The 15,580-nt window shown below is 35.5% G+C and overlaps 1 protein-coding gene across 9 annotated transcripts in view; it reads right to left on the bottom strand.

The window, feature by feature from the left end:
• The window catches only part of ZNF236 (zinc finger protein 236), a 75,364-nt gene that overhangs the window by 42,755 nt on the left and 17,029 nt on the right, over nucleotides 1-15,580 (bottom strand). For 8 of the 9 annotated variants that reach the window (XM_061364711.1, XM_061364710.1, XM_061364707.1 and 5 more), the window contains exons 4-8: nucleotides 13,595-13,773; nucleotides 9,848-9,972; nucleotides 6,355-6,527; nucleotides 4,106-4,252; nucleotides 1,486-1,557 (exon numbers count right to left, since the gene is read on the bottom strand). In XM_061364711.1, the coding sequence (XP_061220695.1) occupies nucleotides 1,486-1,557; nucleotides 4,106-4,252; nucleotides 6,355-6,527; nucleotides 9,848-9,972; nucleotides 13,595-13,773 (696 nt within the window). The remainder of the gene's footprint in view (nucleotides 1-1,485; nucleotides 1,558-4,105; nucleotides 4,253-6,354; nucleotides 6,528-9,847; nucleotides 9,973-13,594; nucleotides 13,774-15,580) is intronic. The other variant, XM_061364706.1, reaches the window with a different exon arrangement.

Genomic DNA, 15,580 nt, shown 5'->3' with positions numbered 1-15,580 from the left:
AACCACCCACCACCAACCAACCAACAAATCCAAACAAACAAAAAACCCCATCCTCTTGACTCCTGAGAAATAAGTAGGTCATCAGTTCCTCTATGAAACTCAAATTACTGGACAGTTTCTGAATACAAACTACCACACACAAAACTAAGTCAAATGAGAAAGGCAAAACTTGAACTTAAATAATATTCAATATATTTAGGTATTAAATCATACTTCTTTTAAAAGAGTGATTTCTAAGAGATCAATATGAATTGACAGACTGAATTCTAGGCAAGCTCCTCTCCTTCTAGAACATGAACTTGCCACAACTATATGAAGATCGTAATTTTCTAAAGCTTCATTATTTAGGAATATATGTTACATTTACTCCAGTATACTTTCAATAAAGTATATCCTAAGTTAATGATTAACTTCTTTTCAGACCTGTGCTTTCACAGACACACACAGCTCCCCCCCAAAAGAAACAGGCATCACTTCTCATAGCAGTCTTTAGCAATGGAAAACTATTTCAACTTGTTAAAAAAATGAAAAAATGAAAACCTGCTTAAAATAAACTGCTTCTGAAAAACGGCTGTTTTTAATTTTTTTAAAAATCTAAGAAGCAACAAGGTATAACTATTTATTTATATAATACAGAAAATATTAGCAATTAATTAGGTCATATCAGTTCTGTCTATCTCTAAGTTAACTGGTCCTTGAACAATGAATTCAGAGTCAAGATATAAAGAAAGTGGATAGACTGGTTATGGTGACTTGAAAGCAACACTGCCAGATTTCTGTGTCCTTGGTTTTGTGAATTCTAGTACAAAAGAAGAGTATCAGTGACTGATGCTGTGAAAGGCGGAAATGCAGGTGAATTTAGTCTGTCACTAATATACCATGCTCCAACCTGCAGTTGACAAACAACATGCTACATAGCTGCAACAAAACATGCTATTGCTCTCACTGTGACTAGTACATAAAAGACCTGCCTGTACATCAAGACTGCCTGCTACCGGGTCCCAGAAAGTGACCCCTGCATCATACTTCCCTGGCTCCAGGGACTCTTCCTGAGCCCCCCGATTCCAGTGCTGCCTCAATTCCAAGCAACTCAAGCAGCATGAACACAGCTCTTTCCCTCTCCACCCAAACTATGCTATCAATGTGAATTGAAGTCAGAGTGGAATAATCCAGTATTTTTAAGAGTCCTACTCTCCTGTGGTCTTTTTATGGAGGAGGGCATTTGACTCCACTTTCAAGAGCTAATGAACAGAATTATATGCAAAAGCATGAGCGCGTAACAAAGGGGGGAATACAATCTGTTCAAGATCTGTTCCACTGCTAAATAACCAGCTGCATTCACCAAGAAGCTTGCCTTCCATGTATCAGCTGATCAACTTATCACAGAGGACTGTTGCATACGCTTTTTCATCATGTTAAATCAAAGTTTACAAAGTTTCTCCCACTTTTAGGCTTGACAAAATATGACAAAAACTCTACACTTACATTCTTCCATTTGTTATCAACAGGTTGCAAAAGATTAGCGGGGGGTGTTGCTAAAGATTGGGTGACAGAGTCCTACAAAGAAATGAGAAGAAAGTTTTCTTTTTTCCACACACACAAAAAAAATAAAAAAAAAAAACCCAAACATGGCTAATATCACACAGAAAAGTAGCACAGTTCATTTTCCCACAGTATGGAGACTAGGGAGAGAAAGATGTACTCATGTATAACAAAGAATACATTCTTCGGTAGCACAGCACTTCGGGAGACTTCAGCTTTTGGAAAGTATATTTATTAAGGGCATATTCATTGTTTATCCCCAGGTACATAGCAAGGAACAACAGAGTCTGACCTTAAACTTCAGAAGAGAATGATCATACTGAGATTTGTTGTTAAAGCAGATCTGGAAGTTTTGAGCAGAATGAAGAAGTCAGTTCTCATTTAAGAACGTCAGTGCTAATCTAAAAATGCACCATCTTTCTACAGCAATAAAAATCACTAAATACCTGCAGTTTCAGATATAAAATTAAAAATGAAAAGCATAATACTCTTAATAGTCCTACACCTGGGTCGGAGCAATCCCAGGCACAGCTACAGGTTGGGCAAAGAAGAGATTCAGAGCAGCCCTGCAGAGAAGGACTTGGGGGTGCTGGTCGACGAGAAAATGAACACCAGCCGGCTTCAGTGTGCACTCACGGCCCAGAAAGCCAACCGTATCCTGGGCTGCATCAAAAGGAGCGTGACCAGCAGGTCAAAGGAGGTGATCCTGCCCCTCTACTCTGCTCTCGTGAGACCTCACTTGGAGTATTGTGTACAGTTCTGGTGTCCTCCACATAAAAAGGACATGGAACTGTTGCAACAAGTCCAGAGGAGGGCCATGAGGATCATCAGGGGACTGGAGCACCTCCCATATGAAGATAGGCTGAGAAAGTTGGGGCTGTTCAGCCTGCAGAAGAGAAGGCTGCGTGGAGACCTCATAGCAGCCTTCTAGTATGTGAAGGGGGGGCTATAAGGATGGTGGGGATGGACTCTTCATTAGGGACTGTAGTGACAGGACAAGGGGTAACAGGTTAAAACTTAAAGAGGGGAAGCTTAGATTGGATATAAGGAGGAAATTCTTTCCTGTTAGGGTGGTGAGGCACTGGAATGGGTTGCCCAGGGAGGTTGTGAATGCTCCATCCCTGGCAGTGTTCAAGGCCAGGCTGGACGAAGCCTTGGGTGAGATGGTTTAGTGTGAGGTGTCCCTGCCCATGGCAGGGGAGTTGGAACTAGATGATCTTAAGGTCCTTTCTGACCCTAACTATCCTATGATTCTAATAAGCAATCGGCATGCCAGTTATTATCTTTGTTCTTCCTTGTTATACTCCTTAGCCTATGTTTTTAGAAAGATTATTTTTTCCTTCCATTTTGCTTATATTAGTATAGGGAGGTATTCTTTACTTTTCCCCTCTGATGCAAGCACGGAAGTATGCATGCAGCAAAGTTCAGAACAAGTCACTGCTGTAATGCCAATAAACAATGCAAATGCCAAATATTTAAACAAAACAATCCCAAGAAAAACAGAGCTGGCTGGAGTAAGCAAACATGAAGTAGTATGAAGGAATTCTTTTCCATCCTGCTTTTAAGATTAGGCTTGGGAATGTAGAAATGTACAAAAAGATGCAGACTGCATGCTCTTGCAAGCACACAGGACACTTTAGTGTTTTGGTTTTTTTTAATTAACCTTAAGAAACAAACAGCATCTGCCTTATAAAAAAAACAGACGCTTGTTTTTACCATAATACAGCTGGGAAAAATGAAGTGAAACTTTAGATTTTAACCCTCCTCTTCAAAGTCTGATATTACTTGTAATCCACTGAACATTATTAAAGCATAGAAACTGGAAATTTTGCAAAATAGAGGGGACTAAAGATAGAAAAGTTAGTTCTATTCAATGAAAAAGAAGTAGTATGATATATTAATTATGCACTGGCTCAAAAAATAAATCAGTCTTATTAAACCGGAAGTGTTTTCTGAATTTTAGCTCCTTCTGTTACCTTGGTAAAGAAAGAAAAACATTCAGTGCTTCCAAGAAAGCTTTTTCCTTTATGATCTGTCAAGTAAGAAGCTAACATTTAAAACAAGTTATCAGAAATAGTCAGAAGAAGAAACCATTATGTGTTTCCATTGACTAGAATTGTATAAACAACTGATTTTTGAAAATTAGTTCATTTGAATAGTTCTAAATCTGAATGATTTAAATAGTTCTAAATCTGAAAGATTTGAATAAGTTCTAAATTTAATTGTTCAGTAAAACTTCCCAACTATTTCTATTATCTGAGGAAGAAACCCTTCCACCCTACACAGTCTGTAAGCACCAGAATTATATTTCACTTAGTTGTAGAATTATTATTTTTTTTTTTTACCAAACTCTAAAACAGCAAATCCTTTCTTGTATATGCTTGGCCAATTTACATTCTGCCAATATTTAATAACACCCATCAATTCCAGAAATTACACAAAACTTCAAAAAGATGAAAGACAGGGACAGGTCTTTCAGTTCTAACCTATCATAAGAATTACTGGAATTGAGATATAGATCTAATTCAACTCTTCAAGGCACTTTCACACAAGCAATGCTTACCGCTGTAATGTGAGATACATCTGTCGAAGCACTCACAGAATTCTGTGGACCACCCATGTGCATCTTGCTGATATGTGTATTTAAACTACCCAAGCTTTTGAACACACAGCTGCATTCTGTACAGTTGTACGTAGGCCCATTCTTCACCTTCAATAAAACAAACAAAAATATCAAGTAAATTTTCCCTACACCTACCAAATATTATGGTTTTCATTATTTACCCATATAATAAATATACTATCGGATTATAAGAGCTAAAACAGTTTCTGATATCCAGTTATGGAATTAGTTTGCTATCTCTCATGTATCAAGTCAACTGTAATCTACGTGCGTGACCATCATTTTCTATTACCACTTCTCAACATTAGGAAGCACCAGAGAACAAAACAAGTCATCTGGCAAATGAGGCCTCAGACTTTTCCCTCCTTATAATTTCCTGTTGTTACACACTTAGAAACAAAACTGAAATGCAACTTTATCAGTTAAGATTTGACTGAAAGCAAAGCATCATACATAATAAAAATGGAAGTCTGGAAATAGTAAGATGAAAAGTGCAGAGAGTTACTCTTCAAAGTTTGGCTTTCTCTTGTTTGCTTTTGCAAAAGTGTTTTTTTTACAAATTTCCAATAAAAAAATAAAATCAATTTCTTGGGTCAAAAAACCAACACAGAGAACTGAATTTGAACACACAGCAATTGGCAGCAACCTGGTTTGGACTTCTGAGACAACCTGTTGAGACAGCTAAAGCAGCTAAATTTGCAGATTCCAACCATCCTCACCTTTCCTCTCATTCTCAGTCTATCACATAGCAGTAAGATCCATTGCAGTACTTTCAATACACAGAGAACGAAAAGCTAAGGAAAACATGCTGCATTGCTTGCAGTATGGTACAGAATTTTTTATTTTCTGCCAGGAGTTTAAACTGGTAACAAGACTTTCAGAAAAAGGTATCAGCTAATAAAAAACTGGTACAACTAAACACTAATACACAAAATGAGAATCAACCTACTTCATCAAAAATCAACAAATGACCCAAAGCAGAAACTAAAACGCAGGCTTAGGCACATGAAACACAGCACAGGATGTAATTTAAAGTCCCCTAGCCCATGGCTTTTTTTTTTTTTTAATAACAGTAACAGAGAAAAAAGTGAAAATATTTTTTGCTTGTTCTTCAACAATCTTATAATACTGAAAAAAGTCAATGCAAATTATTAATGTTGGTTAATTTATGTAGCAATAGCTACCATACACTGTGGTGGAAGACTAGTCGCACAAAGCTATATGAAATGCAAACATATGACTTAATAGAACTGAGCATAATGCAAACCACTAAGACATACTAACAAGACATGTCCAAAATTTAAGGAACTAACACACTAGAAGGATCCTTCATAAAAAAATCCAATAAATAAGACTTATTGGCATAACACAAAAATGGAAAACAAGAAAGCAAATCTCAGACTTAGGGGAAAAAGTGAGAGCAGAGATGATATTCTGCATGCAGATAAAAAAAAAAAAAGCTGCCTCTACCACTTCAAACCTTCCAAATCAAAACTAGGTCTCCTTCTATGGGTATCTCCAAGCACAGATCACTAAAGTCATCAAGGAAATTAACGAACAAAGTTACATAGCCGATGTTGCTCACAAGATTATATTACATTATCACAGCAGCACCTTTTGAATCTTAAAAATTGTCTCTCACAAACAAGAAAAAAAATCAGCATAAAGAGGTCTGAGACAACAATGTTTTTTATCTTATTTTGTAATTTTGTTCCTGTAACTGAAAAACCTCTGAAAAAGGCTGCAAGATATGTACTTCAAAGACAAATTGCAAGGGTGCTCTATGATGGAGTTAGTGGTTTGCTGTTTGGCCTTGAAATTTTTCACCATTTTCTGCTTTGCTGCTTTTGCCTTACTTTCATCTTATTCTAGCCCTCATTCTCCCAAGACTGACACATACGTTTTTATATACCTACACCCACTAATCATTTCTTAATCTATCAATGTACTGAAAAGACAATGGCAAATGAAGCTTTTTTCTAGCTACCCTAAATATACGTTTATTCAGATTGAGCTATTTTAGGAAAGCTTGCAGGTAAAACCAACAAACTAGAATCTATACTATAGCAGTAAATCCATACTGGCTACAGAAAGCACCAGAGAGCAATAGGAACAGAAAATAGCACAATTTAAATACTGAAAATGAGAAGTATATTAGAACCAACCACTTTATCAGTAATTGTATTTACCTCTGAATGAACTCTCTGTATGTGTGACTGAAGATTGCCTTTCTGAGAAAAGGCTGCAGGACAAAAGGCACAAGCATGGGGTTTTTCACCAGTGTGCTTGATCATATGGGTCTGCAATGCCCCCTTCTGGTTAAAGGCTTTTCCACATTCACTGCATTTGAAAGGTCTTTCACCTGAGAGGAAAAAGAATGTACGGTAAGGTGCTTTAGGTAAGTGACAGCAGTCACCCGTATCTAAATGAAAAAATGTATCAGCTAGAATATTTCATACAGTTACCTGCAAAGTACACACATACAAACTCAGAAACATGCTATTGGGTGTTTTGTACCTCAACCACCAATGTCAGCATCTAGTCTGATGAAGCTTTGTGAAACAGTTTTATAACTTAGCTGACAATTATCTGCTAAAATTGATGATACAAATTAAATCTGTATGGAACAATTATTTAGAACTGCTTCACTCAACTTGTGGTTTGGAAGATCTCAGAAGTTGCTATCTAAAACCACTGGAGGAAAAGGGAAAAAGAGAAGAAAAACCAAGCCCACATACGTCATTCTTTCACATCAAACCTCATCAAATTGCATGGAAACAAATGGAGGACCAGAGGGTGGAATGGACAGTACTAAATAACTAGCAGTCAAAAAATTAACATTTTATTTAGTCTAAAATCAAAAAGTCTTACAGCAACACTGGAAAATATGGCCTATGGTTCCCACTACCCAATAAATAGCCATTCATTCTTTACAACCTCCTATGGAAAATATGCGATGATTTTTTTCTTATAAAAAAAAAACACTTTACAGCCCTACTCAGAAAATAACTTTAAAATTCTGAATGTTCATACTACTACTAAACATTAAAGAACAACTAGGCAATATTGTTACAGGAATGCTGTCACTATTTCCTGATTTGGTGTTCTCAGGGCTGTGCACACTTAAGAGTTCTCTGTACATTAACAGATTTTAGGTGATATAATAGAACTGCATAAACATATTACAAAACTAGGTATTTTAAACACACAAAGAACAAAGCTCAGTTTCTCAAAAATGTGTTAATTTACTACTGTGAACTCAGTAGTACTCTTTTTTTTTTTTTTTTTCCCTTAGTAAAACAGTTTAGGTGTGGTTAACTCCAGGACCTGGAAAATATTTGCTTTTGCACATTTCTGTAGCAAAACCACTATCAGCATTCTGAACATTATGTCTGCTACACCAGTAAGTACTAGCATGTGGTAAATATTATGCTCACTTAAAGTAGTTTTATTGAATATTTTTATGACTTCTAATTACATAGCTGTAATTACATCAAGTATAAGATTATTAATTCTTAATTAAATTCACATTGTTTTAAATAAAAGCAGCTGCTTTTTGAAGTCCATAACAAGCATACAGCATCAACTCTGATTTTCTGTTCTGTTGCTTATGGCTTTCGAAAATGCTTTAAGGTCTCCAGGCATGAACAGTGTATTGTTAATTACAGATTTAAATACAAAACACTGATTCAAATCTTCTTGAAATAGAGTGTCAAAAACCCTACTGGGCTTTCACAGGTAAAAAGCTTAGCTTCCACTAATACCTTCTGGTGGACACATAGAAGAATAGCTTCAGGTCAAGTTTGCCTCAGTAAATGTCATTATAAAATCATAAAATTACAATTCTACTGTGAAAATGTGGAATTTCTCTAGTTCTCAAGTATAACTTAATAACATACAGATTTGGGAGGGGAAAGGGGAGTTCATTACTTAATTATTAATAAAGGATTTGCAATCCCTGAGACTTAATTTTTCCCCAAAGGGTGTAAGTGCTTGAAATTAATAGCTATGCACAAAAAGTATGGCAATTAAGACACTAATGTAATGTACGTGTAGCACTGACACACTCTTTCAACAATTACAGACTTAAGTATTCTAAATTCTTTAAAGCAGAGTTCTTCATTCCTACATATTTTACAGTACCTCAAGCAATTAGATGCCAGACATATTGTCTGCAGATACAGAGTAATAACATGCTTCACAAATTAAATGAGAATTCACTAGCTACTTGGAGCTTAAAATGACCTACCATCATGTGTAGATAGAGACTACATTTTCTGTCTCCAATACATTTTCTGTTTCCAATAGACAAATATCTTTTTATTCTTCAAAATAATTATAAATGCCCTTGAACTTTTTGAGCTTTAGAAAAGTGTCCTCAAGCAACCATGATCTCGTTTCTTTAATTCTGGCTACAACAAGCTAAAACAATGTATCAAATAGCAACAAGACTCTAAAATAAGAAACTTCAGTTTCAATTACTTCTTTGAGATATTACTTTGAGGCAAGTTTTAAAGCAGGTACAATGGTGACCTCTTGTGTTACTGTTCTATAACTGGACTTATGAAACTTACGAGAAGATTCTTAAGAAACAGTCATGCAATGGAATATTTTTTTTCTTCCTTGGTAAACAAAGTCATTCTTGGCAATTCGTCACACTACTGCCCATGGCAGGGGGGTTGGAACTAGATGATCTTAAGGTTCTTTCGAACCCTAACTATTCTATGATTCTACGATTCACTGAACAACAAACTGCTAACACAATATTGCACATTTACAAAACTGACTACTCAAATTAGCTAAAAACTAGACAACAACTTATTCACAAGATGGAAAACACATACATACAGCACATCACTGGAGCATCTCCAAAGAAGGTTTTGTTCTGTTTAAAGCCAAAATTCTGCTACGCTATGTATAACTGGTCGCAACATGAGAACTATTCTCACAGTCCTCTGTACACTTCAAAGACTTTTATATTATTTTATGGCTGGCATTTTTCAGTTATTTCAATGGCTTTAGGGTTAAACATGTGTATTTTTATTACAGTAATTTAGCAAAATCCATTTGCTATTCATTCTACAAATTTGAACAGTCATCTGAACTTCTTCAAATACCAAAATTATAATCTAGGCTTACCACCTCCCAAGTTCACTGTGGCTATCCCAAAAATGGCAGTTAAAATACACTATTATATATATATGGCAGTAACTTTAAATAAATCAATCAAGAAACAAAGCCAAGGCTACTCTGTTAAAAGTATTGTTTGTGCTCATGTACTTCTGCTCTTTTGTGAACTGTAAATTTTAGAACCTGTTCTCTAAAGTACGTAAGACCTTATTTAGAATAGCTGACAAGCCCTTATCTAGAGATCCTAATTTTAGAGCCCATTGAAACTTTCAAAACTGGTATTCTGTAACAACTGAAACCTAAAAAGTACTTAATTTTTTTTTTACAACTACTTCTAATGATATTCATTTGGAAATTTTAAGAGCATGTGTATTTCCTAAGCAAAGGAATTACATAAAAGTTGTTTTTAACCAACAGGTACCAGCATCTAATGAGCCAAATGTATTAATACTATTTCAAGTCCAGACAGGGAGAAAAATACTTAGCATTTCACAGATTAACTGAATCTGGTAAAACAAATGCAAACTAAAATAATTCCTTCCACAGTCTTACCTGTGTGTATCCTAATATGACGCGTTAATTGGCTCGGTTTCTGGAACGTCTTTCCACAGTGAGGACAGGAATAGGTAAACCCACTTCTGTCAATGTTTCTGTTATAAGATCTGGTATTTGATACCCTGTCATTTTAAAGCAATAACAGAAAAAGGAATTTACACAAAATAATCTTAAACACTATTTTGAAAATATTATTTTACCCCATCATTTTTTAACATACAGTGTAAATTTGATGACAACATACAGTATCAGCTGCAACAGTTAAAAACCAAGCCCTTTAATGATAAAGAACAGAAACATAACTTTTCTAAGTAACTGTGAGCACCAAGAATTTGTTATTTCTGTAATAAAATCAATATATCTTAAGAGATTCTCTAGAGACATTTTCACTGTGAATTCTGCTAAACAGAATATAGCTACTTTTAAACTATTATTCTGGTGAGAACTTAACTCTGTGAAACTCCATTTCTTTTGCCTGACCATCACAAGACTCTCATAGAATCATACAATGGTTTAGGTTGGAAGGAACCTTAAAGATCATCTAGTTTTGACCCCCCTGCCATAAGCAGGGAGACCTCCCACTACGCCAGGCCGCTCAAAGTCTCATCCAACCTGGCCTTAGAATATGAAGACATGTTCTTGTTAGTTCATGACAAGAATTTAACAACCCAAATACAAGAGGTAACAGCCTCAGGCTAGGGGACACTTAGACTGGATATTAGGAAAAATATCTTCACCAAAAGGGTGATCAGACATTGGAACAAGTTTCCCAGGGAAGTGGTAGAATCACTGTCGCTGGAGGTGCTCAAAGACCATGAAGATGAGGCCCTCAGTGACATGGCTTAATGGTGGACTTGCCACTCCTGGGATAATGGTTGGACTTGACTATCTTAAAAGGTCTTTTCTAACATAGCTGATTCCGTGATTCTATGATTCACAACTGCCCCTCAAATATAAATCAACCTCCACATAAAACCAGATTACATATATTCTAAAAATTAATTTCTCTACAGATCAAACTAATCAGTTCAAATGTCTGATGAAAAACATCAACAGCTATGGGGAAAAACAACAACTGATTTGATGCCTGAAAAAAGGATTTAAAAAAAGCTGCAAATCATCACAACTCAGCTAAACAAGCAGAAACCAGAAGGCAGTGGGCAAGCCAATATGGTATCTAGAGCACTCCACATTTTCCACAGTGTCCAAGTATCTACACCTACACAGTAATCCAGCTTGTCAGTACTGCTTAAAACTAACTGAAATTACACAAATTTAATACTTGGTGTTTTTCTGAACAACTGAAAGAATTAGCTAATGTTGAGCAGATGAGCAAACTACATCACCACCTTGAAACACAAGTTGGCATAACAGCATAAAAAATAACAGGGAAGCAACAGTCTGCGCATAACAGTAAATCATTAAACTTCTGCTCAAATGAAGCATATTTCTACACTAAGAGAACATCGATATTCAGTGTATGTTTAAAGGAAAGCTCATTTCCCCTTCGAATTACTTCAAATAATACATGAATTTTTAAACTTCTTTAGCAGAATGAGCACAGAGTGCGATTAATGTATTTTACTTTTACATATTAATTGTAACTACTAAAATTTACAGAAGTATAAAGACTAAAGTCGACTGAAGATTGAAGAAAAGGAGATACAGAACAGCACAGATGTTACAACCTATTCTTGCCACCTCAGGACAGATCTAGATCAGCTTGATTGTCAGAACACTCTTCAATGAGCAACAACGTATGTTTCAACTACAGCTGAGGCACTTTATTAAAGGAAATAATACCCAGTTTAGGCCATTGTAGAGACAGCCCTTGAAGATCAGATCACCTTCTCAAGTATTTCATCACTTAAGAGTTATAATGACCATTTTCTTTTTAGCAAAAGGTAGATATTAAATTTAAATTATAACTTCATAATAGTTTTCCATTCAAATGATTCAGAGGCAGAAAAAAATACCTTTTTAGGAAGGGCAACCACTCTGTGAAAAACACCCTAAGGGAACAACACTTCATAATTTGAAATACGAAAAAGTTTCTAAAGCTTATTGTACACCAAAAAGCAGGAACCAAATTGATTTATGTCTCTTAACTTTACTATATACAGTCAAACAAGTTAGAGCAAACATTAACTTTTCATAATTCATCAATTCATCTTTCCACATTCAGCAGTAACAAAAGTGTCAAAAAAAATAATCAGAATTTCCGTATTTTTCCTTTCAAAATAATTTCTGCTGAAACACTGAAGGTCTGATCTACATCAGCTTCGTGATGAAGTGGAGCAGGAACACTTGCACAATTCATTAACTTGGGTCACATACATGGGTTGTACTGGTATTGCTGGCAAATGGACAGCAAAGCACCATTATGGACAATAGTTTATTGAATACAAATGCAACATGTTTCTACATCTGAACTGATGAATAAGGTGAATCTCATATAAGGAAGCTCTGAATACAGAAATAATCCATGTTTAGAAAAATAAACAAATGATCACGGAGCACATAGATCACATTTATGTCAAAATGTGGAATGCATGCAAGGCCAGGCTGGATGGAGCTTTGAGCAAGCCGGTCTAGTGAAAGGTGCTCCTGCCCATGGCAGAGGGCTGGAACTAGATGAGCTTTAACGTTCCTTTCAAATCAAACCATTCTATGATAATACTCTCTCAAAATCACAGCCATCATACCATATTATAGTCACTCCTCCATTCTTTATCTATTCATTCTAGCTTACACAGATGTTCACAACATGAATGTTTTTTGTGTGTAATATTACACATTTATATAACTCAATACAAACATAACTTGGTACTTCAAACCCTCAGTGTCTGGTTTGTAAATGGAAATCTACACCAACGTATTTTTAAACCTTCTGGAACACAATTCTTAAGATCTTACAACCTGTATCATCTGCTAATAGGAGGAATTGGGAAGAGCCAATGTTTTTCATTTTTTAAATACATATTTTTCACATCTGTTTTTACAGAAACAGAGTAAAGATTAAAAGAGAGACCACCTGCCAAAACTTTAGCCTTTCTTAATGTATAAACTCAACCAATAGCAATAGAAGTTTTGTTTTTTTTAACTTGAAGTAAATTTCACCTTCCTAAAAGTAAACGAGAAAGCTGAAAGGACACAACAAACATTCACAAAAAAGAAGAACAGCATTTATTAGGCCTCTTTTTTTCCCCCTCCGTTTTTTGCTTTTCCAGGTTTACAAGAAACTCATGGCACATTGTGATGAGTACCACTTGCAAAAGATGATTAAACTACACGGAATGACTTATTTTTCTGCAGAAGGTAAGCAAGGACTTTTGCAATTACAATAAGTGGTATGCAAAATTAATATACGTTTGCTTCAACATACTGCCAAGAGCCTTTAAAATCACAAACATACTTAGGTATCACTTTGGATCAGAAAAACTTAACCTGTGTTTACAGAGAGGTAGCAGATGGAATTATGCTTAGTATGGGTGCCTAAATACAAAAACAGAAGGGAAGAAAAACAACAAAAAAAAAGGCCTCTAAAAAATAGCACCTACTTTTAGCAAGGTTTTGAAAAACAAATGCCATTTCATAACAGCACACCAAAGAAAAGAAGCAATCTGCATAGATCATGGCACTTGGCTGACTGGAAATGCTACTCCAGCCTTTCCCAGCTATCATCATAAATAAAACCCAAACAAAAAACATCTGCTCATTTTGTTACAATCCCATGATTTTCACCTGATTTTATAGTGAGTTTTCATATGCTCCTTTAACTGTGAGGAGGTTTCAAATTCCTTTTTGCAAGACTTGCAGCTGTGGATCCTACTGCCTGCCAATTCTTGACGGTGTTCTTCCATGTGTATGGAAAGCTGACTCTGTAAAGTAAATTCATCTCCACACTCTGAACAGATAAGGTTCTGAAAGGTAAGAGAGACAGATTTTTTCAAAAGATTCTCAAATAGCAGTATGCACACACAAGCTTTGCTCAAGTAGGTGAATGTATCCTTCTATGGACACTGGCAGCTAGAAGCAAGCAGCAACAGAAGTATACAAGGAAAAAAAAAAAAACAAACAACTTTCCAGCCCCATAATATAAATCACGAACAATAATCAGTACAAGCTGATGGTAACATTTCATATTTTAAGAAGCTCCACAGAAACTGAATTCTGAAAAAGTTCAGAAACAAGTAGTTCACTACAATAATCACTATTCCCTATTTCTTTGGAAGGCTAGTTCAAGATACTCACAGTAAATTATCTCAATGCCATTACACTGTGGTCGACAAACATTTGCAAAAAATACTACTTTCTAAACAAAACTAGCTAAACTGTAGATTCAGACATTTTACACTTTCCTGGTTACATTATACAGATTGTCACTTTTTAACAGTAATCCCACCAGAGTTAATACTGTGTTTTCTTGAACTACCTTCACAGAAAAGATGACAGAAATAAATAGGGACACATAATGTTTTTGACAGATATCTCTTCAACCCATTAATTTTACAGCAGCGTTAAATGTATCACTTTGCAGTTAAATTAGTATTCCATGCCATTTAGAATGGAAGCGACACTTAAAATGTTTGATGCAAAAGCATTTCTATTCCTCTGAAAATCAGAGGAAGAATCAAAGTCAGATATCGTTCCAATGAAAACAAAGTTCTGCAATTATTTTACTTCACTTTGCTTTTCAAAACCATTAGTTTTACTTCTCAGTGTATCTTTATTTTTAAAAAAACTAAACAAAAAGTCAAGATTAAATGTCTAAAAATATTCACCACCTCTTTGGCAATGCATTTGTTACGTGTTCCTTACTGGTGTGTGTAAGTTACTTCAGACGCTTTTCATTTCTGTTGATTTTTCAGTAACTGTGATTATCACTGCAAATTTTTTATCCTCCCCCCATTTTTTTCCTCCTTGATGAGAGGAAAAAGAATGCCAAAGTGTTAATTGGAATAAAGATACTGACAAGAATATTTTAATCAAGAGGACCCAAGATATGTGGCAATATTGTTGAAATGCTTTGACAATGATTTTGTTCCGTAAGTCTGAAAGAAACAAAAATCCTGCAATATCGCCAGACAAAACATCTGAGGTACTCCAATGAAATGAAACACTACCCCAAAAATTGCTCGCTTGATCTAACCTAGAGATCATTATTACTGGACTCGTTACAGTGCGGGACTATAAATGAATATTACTTTCTTTTCAGGGATCTACATTTAAATCTGAGTAAGAACACTTCTTATTGAAAAATATTGTTCTTGTACAACAAATCTGGTTTATGACAATCTTTTTGTGCAAGTGGTGAAAAAGTATCAACACATACTACACCAAGCTCACGGACAACAAAACTGAGAGTTTGTCAATCGCTTCTCAGCATTTTTCAGACACACATATCTATGACATTAAGTTGCTATTCCATTCTACTAAGCTACTTCCACAAAGGAAGAATAGCCCAAGAAGTATTTCAGACAACGGAAGTCCATGTATTTTTATTTGTTACTGTGGAATTTGCTGTGGGAAAGCAGGGTCATAATAAAACAAAAACAAAAAAAGTACCAAAACACAGCAATATATCAAGCACAATAGCTGCTCTCTAGAATAGGCAGTATCAGATTTTTTTGGCCTCAAGCAAGCAAATAAAATATCCACCACCACACACAGAACAAGTAACTGCACACTGTTAACCTCACTATAATTAAACCCACATTCCAACATTAA

The sequence above is a fragment of the Neopsephotus bourkii genome, unplaced genomic scaffold (genome assembly GCF_033783945.1).
Source record: "Neopsephotus bourkii isolate Nb327-2 ecotype Australia unplaced genomic scaffold, CSIRO-AGI_Nbou_v1 NB_1248, whole genome shotgun sequence".
Taxonomy (NCBI): Eukaryota; Metazoa; Chordata; class Aves; order Psittaciformes; family Psittacidae; genus Neopsephotus; species Neopsephotus bourkii.
Note: the sequence above shows the minus strand (reverse complement) of the source record. Positions and strands in the feature narration are given on the sequence as shown.